Source organism: Myxine glutinosa, chromosome 2, assembly GCF_964187855.1.
Source record: "Myxine glutinosa chromosome 2, kmMyxGlut1.1, whole genome shotgun sequence".
Taxonomy (NCBI): Eukaryota; Metazoa; Chordata; class Myxini; order Myxiniformes; family Myxinidae; genus Myxine; species Myxine glutinosa.
The window spans coordinates 153,014,238-153,027,942 of NC_136262.1; the positions used below are offsets into that span (position 1 = coordinate 153,014,238).

Genomic DNA, 13,705 nt, shown 5'->3' on the forward strand with positions numbered 1-13,705 from the left:
CAGGCGGCCGGTGGAATTGGACAAAAAGGTCATGGCTTGGAACATCCTTCGGAGCAATCCACACCGTTGCAATCTTTGCATGTTTACCTGTGCAGCTTAAATTTGGGTATAACTCGAAAAATGATATCAAAGATGAAGAAGTCCTGAATCCATTTTGTATAAAGCATCCTCGACTGCAACCGCTTTAAGTCACCGAGGTTGCCGATTCCAAATGGCCCACCTGCCAACTCAGAATGCTAAACGCCAATCGGAAAAAGAAGATCGTGTACAGACCGTGAGAATCAAACATGTCCACATGGAAATTCTTAAACTTGGCGACTTTATGCTCGGTGGCGTGAGCAATATTTCGAGGTATGCACTGTGGGTTTATCGATAGTGGTCTTTGTGGATTCAATCATTTTGTTCACCTCTCCGTTGTTATTATTCGATAAATTGATAAGCAATTGTCGGATATACATATCACCAGCAATGAGCCTCATTTTATGCCACGTTTCATTAAAAACACAGAACCCAGAGCCGTACACACTTTGTCTTGGTCCCTCCTGTTTGCCTGCAAGGCAGTGGAGCGACAGGGACGCAGTGGGAAGCCGGCTGCAGGTGGAGACGAGGGAGAGGTTTGTGGACGTCTCGCCTGATGGCTCGGCTCCAATTACTGTGCGCTGCCTGAATTATTGATGTCGTTTACATGCAGCACGCTCAAGACAAGGCCAAAATGGATGCTTGGCCAATTTTGCTGCCTGGTTGGATGATGTGTCCAAGTTACGGAATTTAAACTTTCTGAACACTTGTCGTGAAACACAATGAGCGACATTCCAAGATGTGTCAAAGCAACGACTACGGCAAGAATTGCACAAGAAAAACATATTATATCCCACCCGAACAATAATAGGAGGCCAACTTTCAAGTAAGGCTGTGCTGGTACACTGGAGGATTTTTTCCCCACGATTTTCCGGATTTTACGTGAATTCCCCCCGTTTTACAAAAATACACGAGACACGACATATCCAGAAAACATTACCACGTGAAAACGGATTGCTTATGGGAGTTCAATAGAATTGGAGATGAGCATAAAGCATTTAAAGTGCTTGGTAGTGAAAGTAAAATGATGGATTTAAAATAAGGTGAGGAACATCAAAGATGGGGGAGACATCCCCGATGGCTCGAACGCCATCGCTTCTTCAGTCGGACACAATTGGTGAGCATATGTCGCAGACAAACATACTGACGATGGGAGGTAAACGGTAGATTGACACCGGCATGGCGTAAAACTCAGGCTATTGTGCCATAAGAAACAGCCAATGGAGGCAGCTTGCTTTGCCAATAAATCTCCAGCATTACCCGAGCGTAAAGTAGGCAGCTGCTTGGATTTCATGAGGGCCCACCATTGGAATCGATACATGAACAAACAACAATATCTTGAGGAGCAAATGAGTCTTCTGATGGTTTGACAAGGGATTTGATACCATTCATTCATCGTAGAGGGCATATTTCAATGAAGGTTTGTTTGGTGACGAGGAAGTGCAGCTGCACACTTGTAGTTCCAAACCCAATGCAGGTCGTCGTTGAAGGATTTTGATTCAATTTATTCGGAGAAAGTTCCTTATTAGTGCAGCTCATAGATGCATCGTCATCACGAAAAATTAACTCTGGCCAGTGTGGCATGCAAATATGGATGCTGTGCCACTAAAATACAACGCCAACACATGTCACGATGACAAAGAGCTTGGTTCCTTCACAGACATTTATAAGGGGCTAAATCATCGGTGACCTTCCACACCGTAAAGGTCATTCGCCGCTTGTGATATTGAAAAATACAGCTCCTCGGGACATCTACGGACACTCATCACAGCACACCTTCGGAGTTGAGGTCGAACCCCGATGTATATTTCACACACGGAGACACACACACACACACACACACACACACACACACACACACACACACACATACACACACACACAGACATGTCAGGTCCACATCCTACAACCTTCATCTATCTATAATTCCAGTAATCTCTGTACGTCTGTACGTTTGTCTGTGACCGCTGTTTCTCGACAACTACCGGTCCGATATACTTGAAACTTGCCAGGTATATTGCTGGGGACCCGAGGATGTGCCTTTTCAAGGTTTGAAATTAATCGGACAAGTACTTACCGAGCTATGGCGATTTAGCCGTTCGCCGTTCGCTTTGCCGTTGCGAATGGACCAAACCATTCATGTAAATAGAGGGGGGGGGGGGGGTTCTGTGGTCGTTCGTTTTGGCTTTGCGAATGGACCAAACCATTCATGTAAATAGAGGGGGGGGGGGGTTCTGTGGTCGTTCGCTTTGGCTTTGCGAATGGACCAAACCATTCATGTAAATAGAGGGGGGGGGTTCTGTGGTCGTTGCGAATGGACCAAACCATTGTTTTTTTTTTGCAGTTTTTTTTTTTTTTGCAAGGAACGGGCACCCACGTACGGGCACGTCCTAGCTTATATATAGTACGGGCATGCCCTAGTTTCCACAATGCCACCAGCGTTTTGCCTTTATGTGCTTTCCTGTTGTTATTGCCAACATGGCTCCAATCTGTAACTGTGCAGCCTGAGGACATCAACTCAGTTTTAGACTGTACGGGGCAATGTTGCTGTCCCTCACAGACAGAAGCGCTTGCTTAATTGTGGTAGCATTCGCAAAGCTGTATCTGAGATGCATTAAAAGACAAATAACCAGTTATAAAAACCACTGGTAACTCTTATTCATCTGGAAAGATTTTTTTTTAAAGTATAGTGCTTTTACACAGAGTTTGTAGGTCATTAAAGAGATGTACAGGGGAGGGGAGGGTGGGTCAATTGAGATGGTGATGAGTCACCATTTTGAAGGAATGGAGAAGGTAACGGCATTGGACAAAGACAAGGAAGCAAATCAATATACAAGTGAAAAAAAACCACAAAGGAATAGATGAAAGTATACAGCTCCGATTTGAGCAGGATTAACAAGAGAAAAGATACCAGATGAGCAGGTGCTGATGGCGATGACAGAAGGAGTGATGGCCATATTTTGAGCAGTCAACGTGTAACAGGCCTTTCACAATAATGTTAATCAACCATGAGCTTTCAACAAAATTGTGAATGGTGTTGAAATGCTCAAAGAATGTCGAAAGTTACCTTTCATCGACTTTATAGTAGATTCTCAAGGAGCACAACATATATTTAAGCTATGGGCACAAATGTGAACGCTAATCCATTGATACCAGACACACGTGGATGCACGTCAGTCATATTACCCATTCAGATAACATTCAGAAAGTCACGTTACCATTTTAACACGAATATCTCCAACTTTTTTTTTTTTTTTGCAATACAAGATCGAGTGAAAGAGCTAACATTAATCACACAAAAAGGCAACCAACACATAACACACAAAATAAGGGGAGCGGACCACAAGATGGGGAGAAAGGGGGAACGACACAAACACAACATTTGAGAGCAAGGACATCGAGAGAAATGTGGGAGGGGGAGGGCTTGGGGAGAGGTGGGAGAGGTATAAAACACATCAACACTGCAAGGACTTCCAGGAAAGAAGTTGGAATTTCAATAAAAGTGCATCTGGGGTGAATTAGCGGGGGTAGAAAAGATCAAGGTTTTGCATGGGGAAGTTTTTATGATGGTTTTATGATGTTTTTATTTTTATGATGGTTTTAGAAGATTTTAGAAAATCCTCTCTATCTCTTTGCTGATGACTCCACTCTCTGCCACTCTATTCCTCATCCATCAGATCGGCAGTCTGCAGCCTCCTCACTCTCTGGACACATGGACAAAATCACAGACTGGTTAAACAGGTGGAACATGTCTTTCAATCCTGACAAATCTCTCACTCTTACAATGTCTCTCCGAAAAGACCAACTGGACAACCTCACTTCTGCCATCTGGTCTCACTATCTGCCATCTGGTCTCACTATCTGCCATGATCTTTCCTGGGAAAACCACATTTCCAAGCTGGCCTCCAAAGCCAGTCGCCGACTGGGCATCCTCCGTCATGCAAAGTCTTTCCTTGGCACACCTGAGCTCCTCGTCACATGCAAGGCTTTCATCCGCAGCTCAATAGAATACTCAAATGGAATACAGCTCAAATGAATACGCCAGCTCTCTCTGTGCTCTGTCCTCCAAATATTCCTACAGGTCGCACAAGATCTGCCAGCAACCGTCTTATGGTTAAATTGCCAAAATCAAGACTCTCTGCTCACCTTCTCTTTCATTCCTCTTTACTCCCACTTCTGGAACAAACTCCCCCACTCTCTTCAATCCCACTCCTCCCTCCAGGTCTTTAAAACAGCTGTTCACCACCATCTCTTATCTTCCCCCGTCCAAAACCTTGATCTTTTATACCCCCCCACCCCACCCCCGACCCCTTCCCATGCCTCCCTCCCACAAATCTCCCGATGTCCCTGTTCTCTGCTGTTGTGCTTGTGCGCTTCCCTCTCCCTCCTCATCGTGTCTCCCGCTCCCTTTATTGTATGTTTTGTGTCCGGTTTTTTTGTTTGTTTTTTTTGTGATTGATGTTAGCTCTTACACGAGCCTTGATCTTGGATACAAAAACAAAATAATAATAATAATAATCAGTTCATCTTTGCATCATAATATATACTTATACCAAGTTTGGGCAAAATCCCATCGACGGTTCACAAGTTAGAACAGCAACAGATGTTTTCCTTAATGTGACCTCTGACCTCTTCATCCAAAAATGTAATCAGTTCACGTTTACATCATTGTAATACCTGTACCAAGTTTGATTTAAATCCCATCAGCTGTTCTCAAGTTATCATATTTTTACCTGACATGACCTCTGAACTTTGATCTGTTGATGCCACAAGCCAATCAGTTCATGTTTGTATCATAAACACGAATACCAGTGTTTGTTCAAAATCCCGTTACTGGTTCACGAGTTGGCGCAGCAACATAATTTTTACTTAACATGACCTGTGACCTTTGACGTCTTGATCCTGAAATTAAACAGTTAATCTTTACATCATTATACATACCTGTGCCAAGTTTGAATTAGATAGCTTCAGTCATTCTCAAGTTATAGACCTATCCCAGACTTTAACCTTTGACCTCTTGACGCCAAAATCAAATAATTTCATCTTTGCATCATAATACATTGTTGCATAAACTTTGGGCAGAATGACATCACTGGTTCACAAGTTATTGCGGTAACAGGATTTTTACCAAACATGACCTCTGACCTTTCACCCCGTGACCCCAAAATCTAATCAGTTAATCTTTACATCATTATACATACCTGCACCAAGTTTGACTAAGATCCCTTCAGCAGTTCTCAAGTTATCGCAGTAATGAAAGCCTATCACGGACGGACGGACGGACAACCTGAAACCATAATGCCTCCCGCGACTTCGATAACGGAGGCACAAAAAGTAAATCTAATGTCTTGCTTACCACCACCTCCGGCAGCTCGTACTCTTCAAAATCAGGTCTGCAATAACGACCATCACTGGAAGTGCTCTCATCGTCTTCACCGTGACGGAGAGAAGATCCTGGAAAGAAGAAGCAAAATGGACATGAAACAGATATTGTGACAGAAAAAGATCAATGGACAGAATATCACGAAGTTCAGGTGTGTGTGCATTGTGGAAATAAGACATCAATTTCATAAATTAGTCTTCGTCTTCTTCTTTGCCAGCCAGGTGTTCACATACCATATCCCCTAGTAAGAGATCAAGGGCTCAGAACATGCAGAATTGGCCCAAGTCCTTGAGCAACTGTTTGGCTAGGCCTGACATCATCGTCGTGGATAAAGGCAGGAATTTGGAATTTGTCCAGAGTGCCAGTGATAGCTCCACTACTCTTGGTGAAGGTCACCATGTGATCTTTAACGCTCACCACCTCATGCCGGCACACGGGATACCCAGTTTAAGCACCATCTCACGTCATCCATCCTCATGACCATGATCTATATGAACCGCATTAACCCTTCCCAACCCAAACCAATCACTTGCTTCCTTTCAGCGTTTCCTCCACCTCAATGATCACGTCGTTTTACATTTTCATTGAAATTGATTTGCACTCTCACCATCATCTGGTACCGTCTACGATTCAGAGGTTGCTTCTTCAGGAACACCATTCAAATGTCTATCCAGCAGCTCGATCTTTAACTTCCTCATCTATTCCATCATCTTGTCTGTCCATTTTAATCCTTGCCTTCCTCCTCTTCCATCAACATTTCCAATCAGTATTGTTTTGTATTGGTTGAGGTGATTCTCAGCGTGGCCAAATATTACACATTGGGTCCCTCTGAACGATAGTTACACCTGTGACCGAGTGAAGCTGCTAAAACACTGCCATGGCATGACTGGAGAATCAAAACAAAAAGTTTGGAGCATTCACGGGAAAGATTGCTGTGATGAGAGGAAGTTGTTTGCGTCACTGTCGTGAGGAACAAGCAGCCACCACCGGCAAATTGGCAAAAGAAGAAAACAACAACAAAACATTTTCAGGTCTCTCTTCTTGGACTTGTAAATAAGTGTATATTTTGTGAAAAGATAAATTCTCAAAACTCACCAGGAAGCAGCTCTTCATCAACAGAACCATTCGACACTTTATGCTCCGCATTCCTGCAGAAAACAGATTTTGTAAAGCTGTCGTTAAATAAATGTCACAAATAAGAAACAATAGCAGAATAAAAATGCCGTCAGGCAGGAGAAAATCAGCTGCATCGGTTCTTTGTGTTTTCTACATTCAGACAGAAAACACCACCACTACACTGTGCTACCCTACCAAGTATCTTCATACCTGATATCTCTACTAACCTTCACTCTTTCATTCCTCTTTTCTCTTGCCTCTGGAACAAACTCCCCCACTCCCTTCAATCCCACTCCTCCCTCCAGGTCTTCAAAACAGCTGTTCACCACCATCTCTTATCTTCCCCCATCCAAAACCTTGATCTTTTCTGCCCCCGCTAATTCACCCCAGATCTACTTTTTTTGAAATTCCAACTTCTTTCCTAGAAGTCCTTGCAGTGTCCATATGGTTAATACCTCTCCCACAGCACTCTCCTTCCCACAGATCTCTCAATGTCCCTGCTCTCAAATGTTGTGTTTGTGTCCTTCCCCCTCTCTCCCCATCTTGTCTGCCGCTCCCCTTATATATGTTTTATGTGTCAGTTTGACTTTTTGTGTGATTGTTAGCTCTTTCACGAGCCTCGATCTTGAATAAAAAATAATAATAAAAAAAGGAATTGAAGACAATATTTATCTGCTGGGTTTAGAGTAAAGAAAGTTAATAGAATTTTAGAATGTAAATAAAGTCATTGTTAAAAGACCTATATTGATGTTAATACAAAAAGGAGAACGGAAGCAAAAACATATTTTCAGAAGGACTTTTACATATTAATCAATAATGCTGTATTTGGAAAAACTATGGAAAATGTTAGGAATGGACAAAACATAAGACTTGTTACATACCGGAAACAGGCATCTAAATTAATTAATAAACCAAGTTTTCAAAGGTTGGAGGTGTTTTCAGAGAACTTATTGTGCTTTTCATTTGAATAAAGAGAGCATTGAAATGGATAAACCTATTTATATGGGAACATCAATTATTGACTTGTCAAAGTTGTTAATGTATCACTACTTTTACAACAACTTAAAGAGGAGATATGTGGATGATATTAATCTACTTTTATGGATACAGAGTTTTATTTTGAAAATCAATACGGAAGATATTTATGAGGATATGTCTCAGGATGTTGATATTATGATACAAGCAATTATAAATCAGATAACAAACTATTCTCGACAAAGAATAAAAAGGTTATTGGAAAGTTTAAAGATGAATTGGGTGGAAAGATAATGAGTGAATTTGTAGGATTGAGAGCAAAGGCTTATGCTTATAAATATATTGATAATAATATTGACAAGTCAGGAGACGACGATGGTTCACGAGCGAGCGGTATTCAATGACAAAGGACGGACTATAAGCGAAACAGGCCCGGACTGGGGGGTTCGGGGGCCCACGTGGCAGGTGTCGGCCCCTGGATTGCGGTGTACATGCCTATTTACAAAGGGCCGCAATGCGCTGCATGCGCAGGCCTTTAATTTAAGAGCCAGCTGTACGTAATTGTGTGGGGTTTTGGCCTGGAAATGTCAAAACGAAGGTTCCTGACCTTGAAATGAGATAGAATATAATGTATAATCAGTTATGAGGTTAGTTAGCTACACAATACCAAAAATTGAGTTCGATTCTGACAACTTTGAAAATTTGACCTTTGTGACCTTCAAAGGTCAAAGGTCGAAGATTCTGAAATTTGTTGGAAAACTTGTATTTCATGATGTATGTGATAATATAAAAACATGTATGACATTTCACCCTATCAGGAAGCGAAGAATGTAATAAAACCATCAAAAATCGACTTTTCTAAATTTCGTGACCTTGTGACCTTGACCTTGGGGCGAAAATGAAAAATCGAGCTCCGTGGGGCTAGACACGTGACATTGGCCTAACCAAATATCGAAACCCCTGTCAGATTCCACCAACTACCTCGGAGAAGATGTAGCTTGAAATCGGTTACCCCCGAAAAAGACATCTTTTTCGGGCATGGCTCCGCCCACAATGGCGCAATACGCCCACTCTCGGCATGACACAACTAGATCATGATATCGACCTCCCACCCAAATTTCATCAAGATCGGATGATATCATCGGGTAGTTATGCTGCGGACAGACAGACACACAGACACACACCCATGACGAATATAGTGGTCACTCTGACAACTCGTGAACCAAAAATAGTGATAAAAAGTTAAAGGGGGAAAAGAAAAATGTAATCAAAGAAACAATAAACTTTGAACATTATTACAAATGTTTAACCTTTGAGAAAGAAGAGTACAGAAAAATGAATACAATAAGAAGTTATAAACATCAATTATTTTCAGAGGAGGTAAATAAGAAGGTATTGGGGGCTTTTGATGATAAGAGGTTTATTTTAGACAATGGAATTGACAGCCTCCCTTATGGTTATAAGTGTTAAGATAAGTATAAGTGTTGAGATAAACATGAGTTAAGATATTTAAAAGATAAGTATGAGTGTTAAGATATAAATATGAATTAGTTTAAAAAGGAAATGGGGGTGGGGGGGGGGGGTTAACGGGCTCCCCCCACCTTTTTTAGTGGCATACAAATGGTATAACCAGCAATAACCAAACCACAGAATGGAGAAAATCACATCCTTGGTATAAAAATGGAAAACGTACAACTCAGGGGGTTCTCAGACAAGAGCAACAAGAGAGGTTTATCATTTCATCTCTGCCTAACAAAGATACTTAAACCAAGAACCAAGTTCAAACATACTGTCACGTCCGTGGCCAGCCTTGGACCAGAGCAGTCTTGACCTTGGCCTTGGACCAGAGCAGTCTTGACCTTGGCCTTGGACCAGAGCAGTCTTGACCTTGGCCTTGGACCAGAGCAGTCTTGACCTTGGCCTTGGACCAGAGCAGTCTTGACCTTGGCCTTGGACCAGAGCAGTCTTGACCTTGGCCTTGGACCAGAGCAGTCTTGACCTTGGCCTTGGACCAGAGCAGTCTTGACCTTGGCCTTGGACCAGAGCAGTCTTGACCTTGGCCTTGGACCAGAGCAGTCTTGACCTTGGCCTTGTACCAGAGCAGTCTTGACCTTGGCCTTGGACCAGAGCAGTCTTGACCTTGGCCTTGGACCAGAGCAGTCTTGACCTTGGCCTTGGACCAGAGCAGTCTTGACCTTGGCCTTGGACCAGAGCCGTCTTGACCTTGGCCTTGGACCAGAGCAGTCTTGACCTTGGCCTTGGACCAGAGCAGTCTTGACCTTGGACCGGACCAAACCAGCCAACCAGTTAACTCCGAGGTGTATTTCGAAACTTGGCGGGATTATCGTTGGCGCGCGCGGGAAACGTTAAAGGCCTAATCTAGTCAGACGGTCTCCACGGGATTTTATTCCTCGACCCACAAACGAGTAAACGAATACGACACAAAAGTGAAATGCAACAATGATGAATTTATTAAAATAAACAGGAAACGTTTATAAACGTTTTAGCTCTTTCAAGAGCCTCCATATTGTATACAAAAAAAAAACAACATAAAATGGCAAAATAAATGTTGAGGTTAAAAATAACCTATTATTCCTAATTTGAGATGTCTGCACTATTAAGATACACGAAACAGACAACGGGATGATTGAAGAAAATAAAAATAAAATGCACCCTTCGACGTGGCACTGAGCTCTGGTGTCGACGAGTACTTCGTTGGGATCGGTCGCTGAGAGGACCGCACGTCAAGACGGCCGAACAATGGCGCTGGTCGATCGTGCAGCGCACCGAGCAGTGCAGCAGGCGGCCAACGTTCCCCCGCTCCATCAACTTGGCAAAGGCTCCACAAAGCCACGAATGCTCTCTTTTTAGCGCACACGAGGAGAGCGACCGTCGACCACAAAGCGAGCATCAGAGAACTATAGACTGCTTCTTCTTCCTCCTCCTCCACAATCCACGACCAAAGCGACCGCAGCACCAGTTCGACTTTCGAGAGACAGCGACAGGAGTCAGGAAGGGACGCATCCTCCTTTGCCCCTTGCTGACGTCACTCCCTGACGAATCCTGACATCCCATTACATCATCCCATGGCTCCTCAACCAGTCACGAATCTCGGGGCGTGGTTTCTCCGTCTCGAGTCAGAGAGGTGGCGTCCAGCCATCCTTCGGGAATGTTTGGCTGGGTGGGGTTCCCTTGCCGATCGGAATGTCCGGTATACTGTCGGCTATTATGTTGTTGTAATGGCGGCCCTTTTTGATGAAATAAAAACGGAGGGAACGACAACGGCACTCAGAAGAGAGCAAACCTCCGCCTGGTTGGCCATATCACTCAATGGTGATGAATCACTTAAACATTATACGAGCCGGATCGGGATCTTCACCAAAATTGAATTGATTCTTCCTGATCGCACACACAACCTGTCCAACAAGTTTCGTCCAAATCCATCCATAACTTTTTGTGATATTTTGTTCACAGATAAACGGAAAGACAAACAGACAGGGGTAAAAACATAACCTCCATCCACCTTTGGCAGCGGAGGTAAAAATCGCAGGATGCAATACATACTGGGAATTATTAATGTTGTGCCCTTTCTGACGAACATAAAACACCACCGTCTGTGTGGTGACACGTAAACACTCTTAACCTGAACATTTACCCTGCTTATGTACATTGAAGTTCTGCATCTTCGCGTCACAAGGTCCATGTTAATTAATACATTCCTACCTTTCCGATGAGATTCATCCTTAACCCCACAAACATAACAATACTAATTGTCAATATACTCGATGGTGATGAGTTCAAAAAGAAAATTCAGTTATTCCCTAAAATAGAACAAACAAACATTTGTTGGCTCTCTGTGTGAGTTTAAAGGAAATATGGGGGTCCATTGAGAAGTTAACCTTTGTTGATGGCTTCGATGGGGAAGGGAGAAATAGACAAATTATTTGAGGGATATGGGGTATTGGCCAAATAGTTTTTCAATTCGAAATTTAGACAGTGTGATACGGGAAAAAATAAATTTGAGTGTAAGGGGTGAGCGGCAGGGTGGGGAGGGGAAAGGAGAGGGGGCGCTTGTCGTAGGAAAATGTTGGTTTTGAGATAAGCGCCAAAATGGTAAAATGAGTGCAGCGAGTGAGCTATTTTGGTGATTGTCCCAAAACCATACCTGATAAATCTCACACTCTTACGATGTCTCTCCGAAAAGACCGACTGGAAAACCCTCCCATCCACTTTCTGAATAATCCTCTCCAAGAAGTTCTGTCACTCAAGCTTTTGGGTCTCACTATTTGCCATGATCTTTCCTGGGAAAACCAAATTTCAAATCTGGCCTCCAAAGCCAGTCGCCGACTGGGCATCCTCCGTCGTGCGAAGTCCTTCCTTGGCACACCTGAGCTCCTCACCACATACAAGGCTTTCATCTGCAGCTCTATGGAATACTGCTCTCCCCTCTGGTCTGGTGCTCCTGCCTCACACCTATCCCGTCTTCACGCTGTTGAAACCAAAGCGTTCAGAATCATTGGAATCTCCCGCGATGAAGCTAACTCCAAGGGCCTTTCACTCACTCACCGCAGGCAGGTTGGTGGTCTTTCCGTCTTCTACCGACTCCTCTCTGGCCTTGCCCCCCCAGCCCTCTCTGGGCTCTGTCCCCCAAATATTCCTACAAGTCGCACAAGATCTGCCTGCAACCCTCTTATGGTTAAACTGCCAAAATCAAGACTTTCTGCTCACCTTCACTCCTTCATTCCTCTTTTCTCCCACCTCTGGAACAAACTCCCTCACTCTCTTCAATCCCACTCCATCCTCCAGGTCTTTAAAACAGCTGTTCACCACCATCTCTTATCCTCCCCCATGCAAAACCTTGATCTTTTCTACCCCTGCTAATTTCGGTCCCCTTGTGTTTTATACCTCTCCCCCCCCCCCCCTCCCCTTCCCACGCCTCCTGCCCCCAAGCCCTCTCCCTCCCACACTTCTCCCTGCTCTCAAATGTTGTGGTTGTGTGCTTCCCCTTCTCTCCCCATCTTGTCTTCCGCTCCCTCTTTTTGTATATATCTTGTTTGTCTGGTTGATTTGTTTGTGAAATAAATGTTAGCTCTTTCACGAGCCTCGATTCAGTATACAAAAAAAAAAAAAAAAAAAAACATTTTCCTACTACTCACACCACCTCAACACCCAACACCTTCTCAAAGATAAGTACATGAACTGATTAATTCAATTCATGTGGCGTTAATTGAGGGAAAGCATTATGGGAGAAATGGCTTCCTCAAAGTTCCTTGTATTGGTTGACAGTATTGGTGGTATCTTTCGAATATAATATTGTACAAAGCACTTGGTGCGTCCTTTGTTATGGTTCAAATATTTGCAAACGAAGATTAATATTTTGATACATCTAGTTTAAGTGGTATTCAGTGTGTCACGTGTATCAATAAAAAGCTGAATGCCTCAACTCTGTGTTTAACTCAAAATATTGTCCCAAACCCATCTCTCTCTGTACCCACCTTACCCAGTCGTTCTCTCCTGACAAGGTGGAAAAGTTTCTGTCAAACCGAGACTCTGATTCTGCAACTGGACGAGACGGCATCAGCCTGCGGGCCTTAAAATCCTGATCTGCCACTCTTTCACACCCTCTCTCTGTTCTCTTCACCCTCTCTTTTGCTCAAGGTCATTTGCCAGCATCAGCTTGGAAATCAGCCAACATCACCGCTTCACTTTTTTTTTTTTTTTTGTATACAAGATCGAGGCTCGTGAAAGAGCTAACATTAATCACACAAATAGTCAAACCGACACACAAAACACAAAAAACAAGGGGAGCGGCAGACAAGGTGAGGAGAGAGGGGGAAGGACACAAACAAAACATTTGAGAGCAGGGACTCGGGAGGACTTGGGGGGAGGTGGGAGAGGTATAAAACATATGAACACTGCAAGGAATCTGGGGCGAATTAGCGGGAGTAGAAAAGATCAAGGTTTTGGATGGAGGAAGATAAGAGATGGTGGTGAACAGCTGTTTTAAAGACCTGGAGGGAGGAGTGGGATTGAAGGGAGTGGGGGACTTTGTTCCAGAGGCGGGAGAAAAGGGGAATGAAAGAGTGAAGGTGAGCAGAGAGCCTAGATTTTGGCAGTTTAACCATAAGAGGGTTGCAGGCAGATCTTGTGCGA

General features: G+C 43.5%; 1 protein-coding gene across 1 annotated transcript in view; it reads right to left on the reverse strand.

Moving 5' to 3' along the window:
* Nucleotides 1–13,705, reverse strand: part of LOC144890809 (disabled homolog 2-interacting protein-like) — a gene marked incomplete at its 3' end in the record, with an annotated part of 46,917 nt that overhangs the window by 22,964 nt on the left and 10,248 nt on the right. Inside the window, exons 2-4 of the mRNA XM_078772648.1 lie at nt 6,557–6,609; nt 5,435–5,532; nt 221–358 (exon numbers count right to left, since the gene is read on the reverse strand). Coding sequence (XP_078628774.1) covers nt 221–358; nt 5,435–5,532; nt 6,557–6,609 — 289 coding nt within the window. The remainder of the gene's footprint in view (nt 1–220; nt 359–5,434; nt 5,533–6,556; nt 6,610–13,705) is intronic.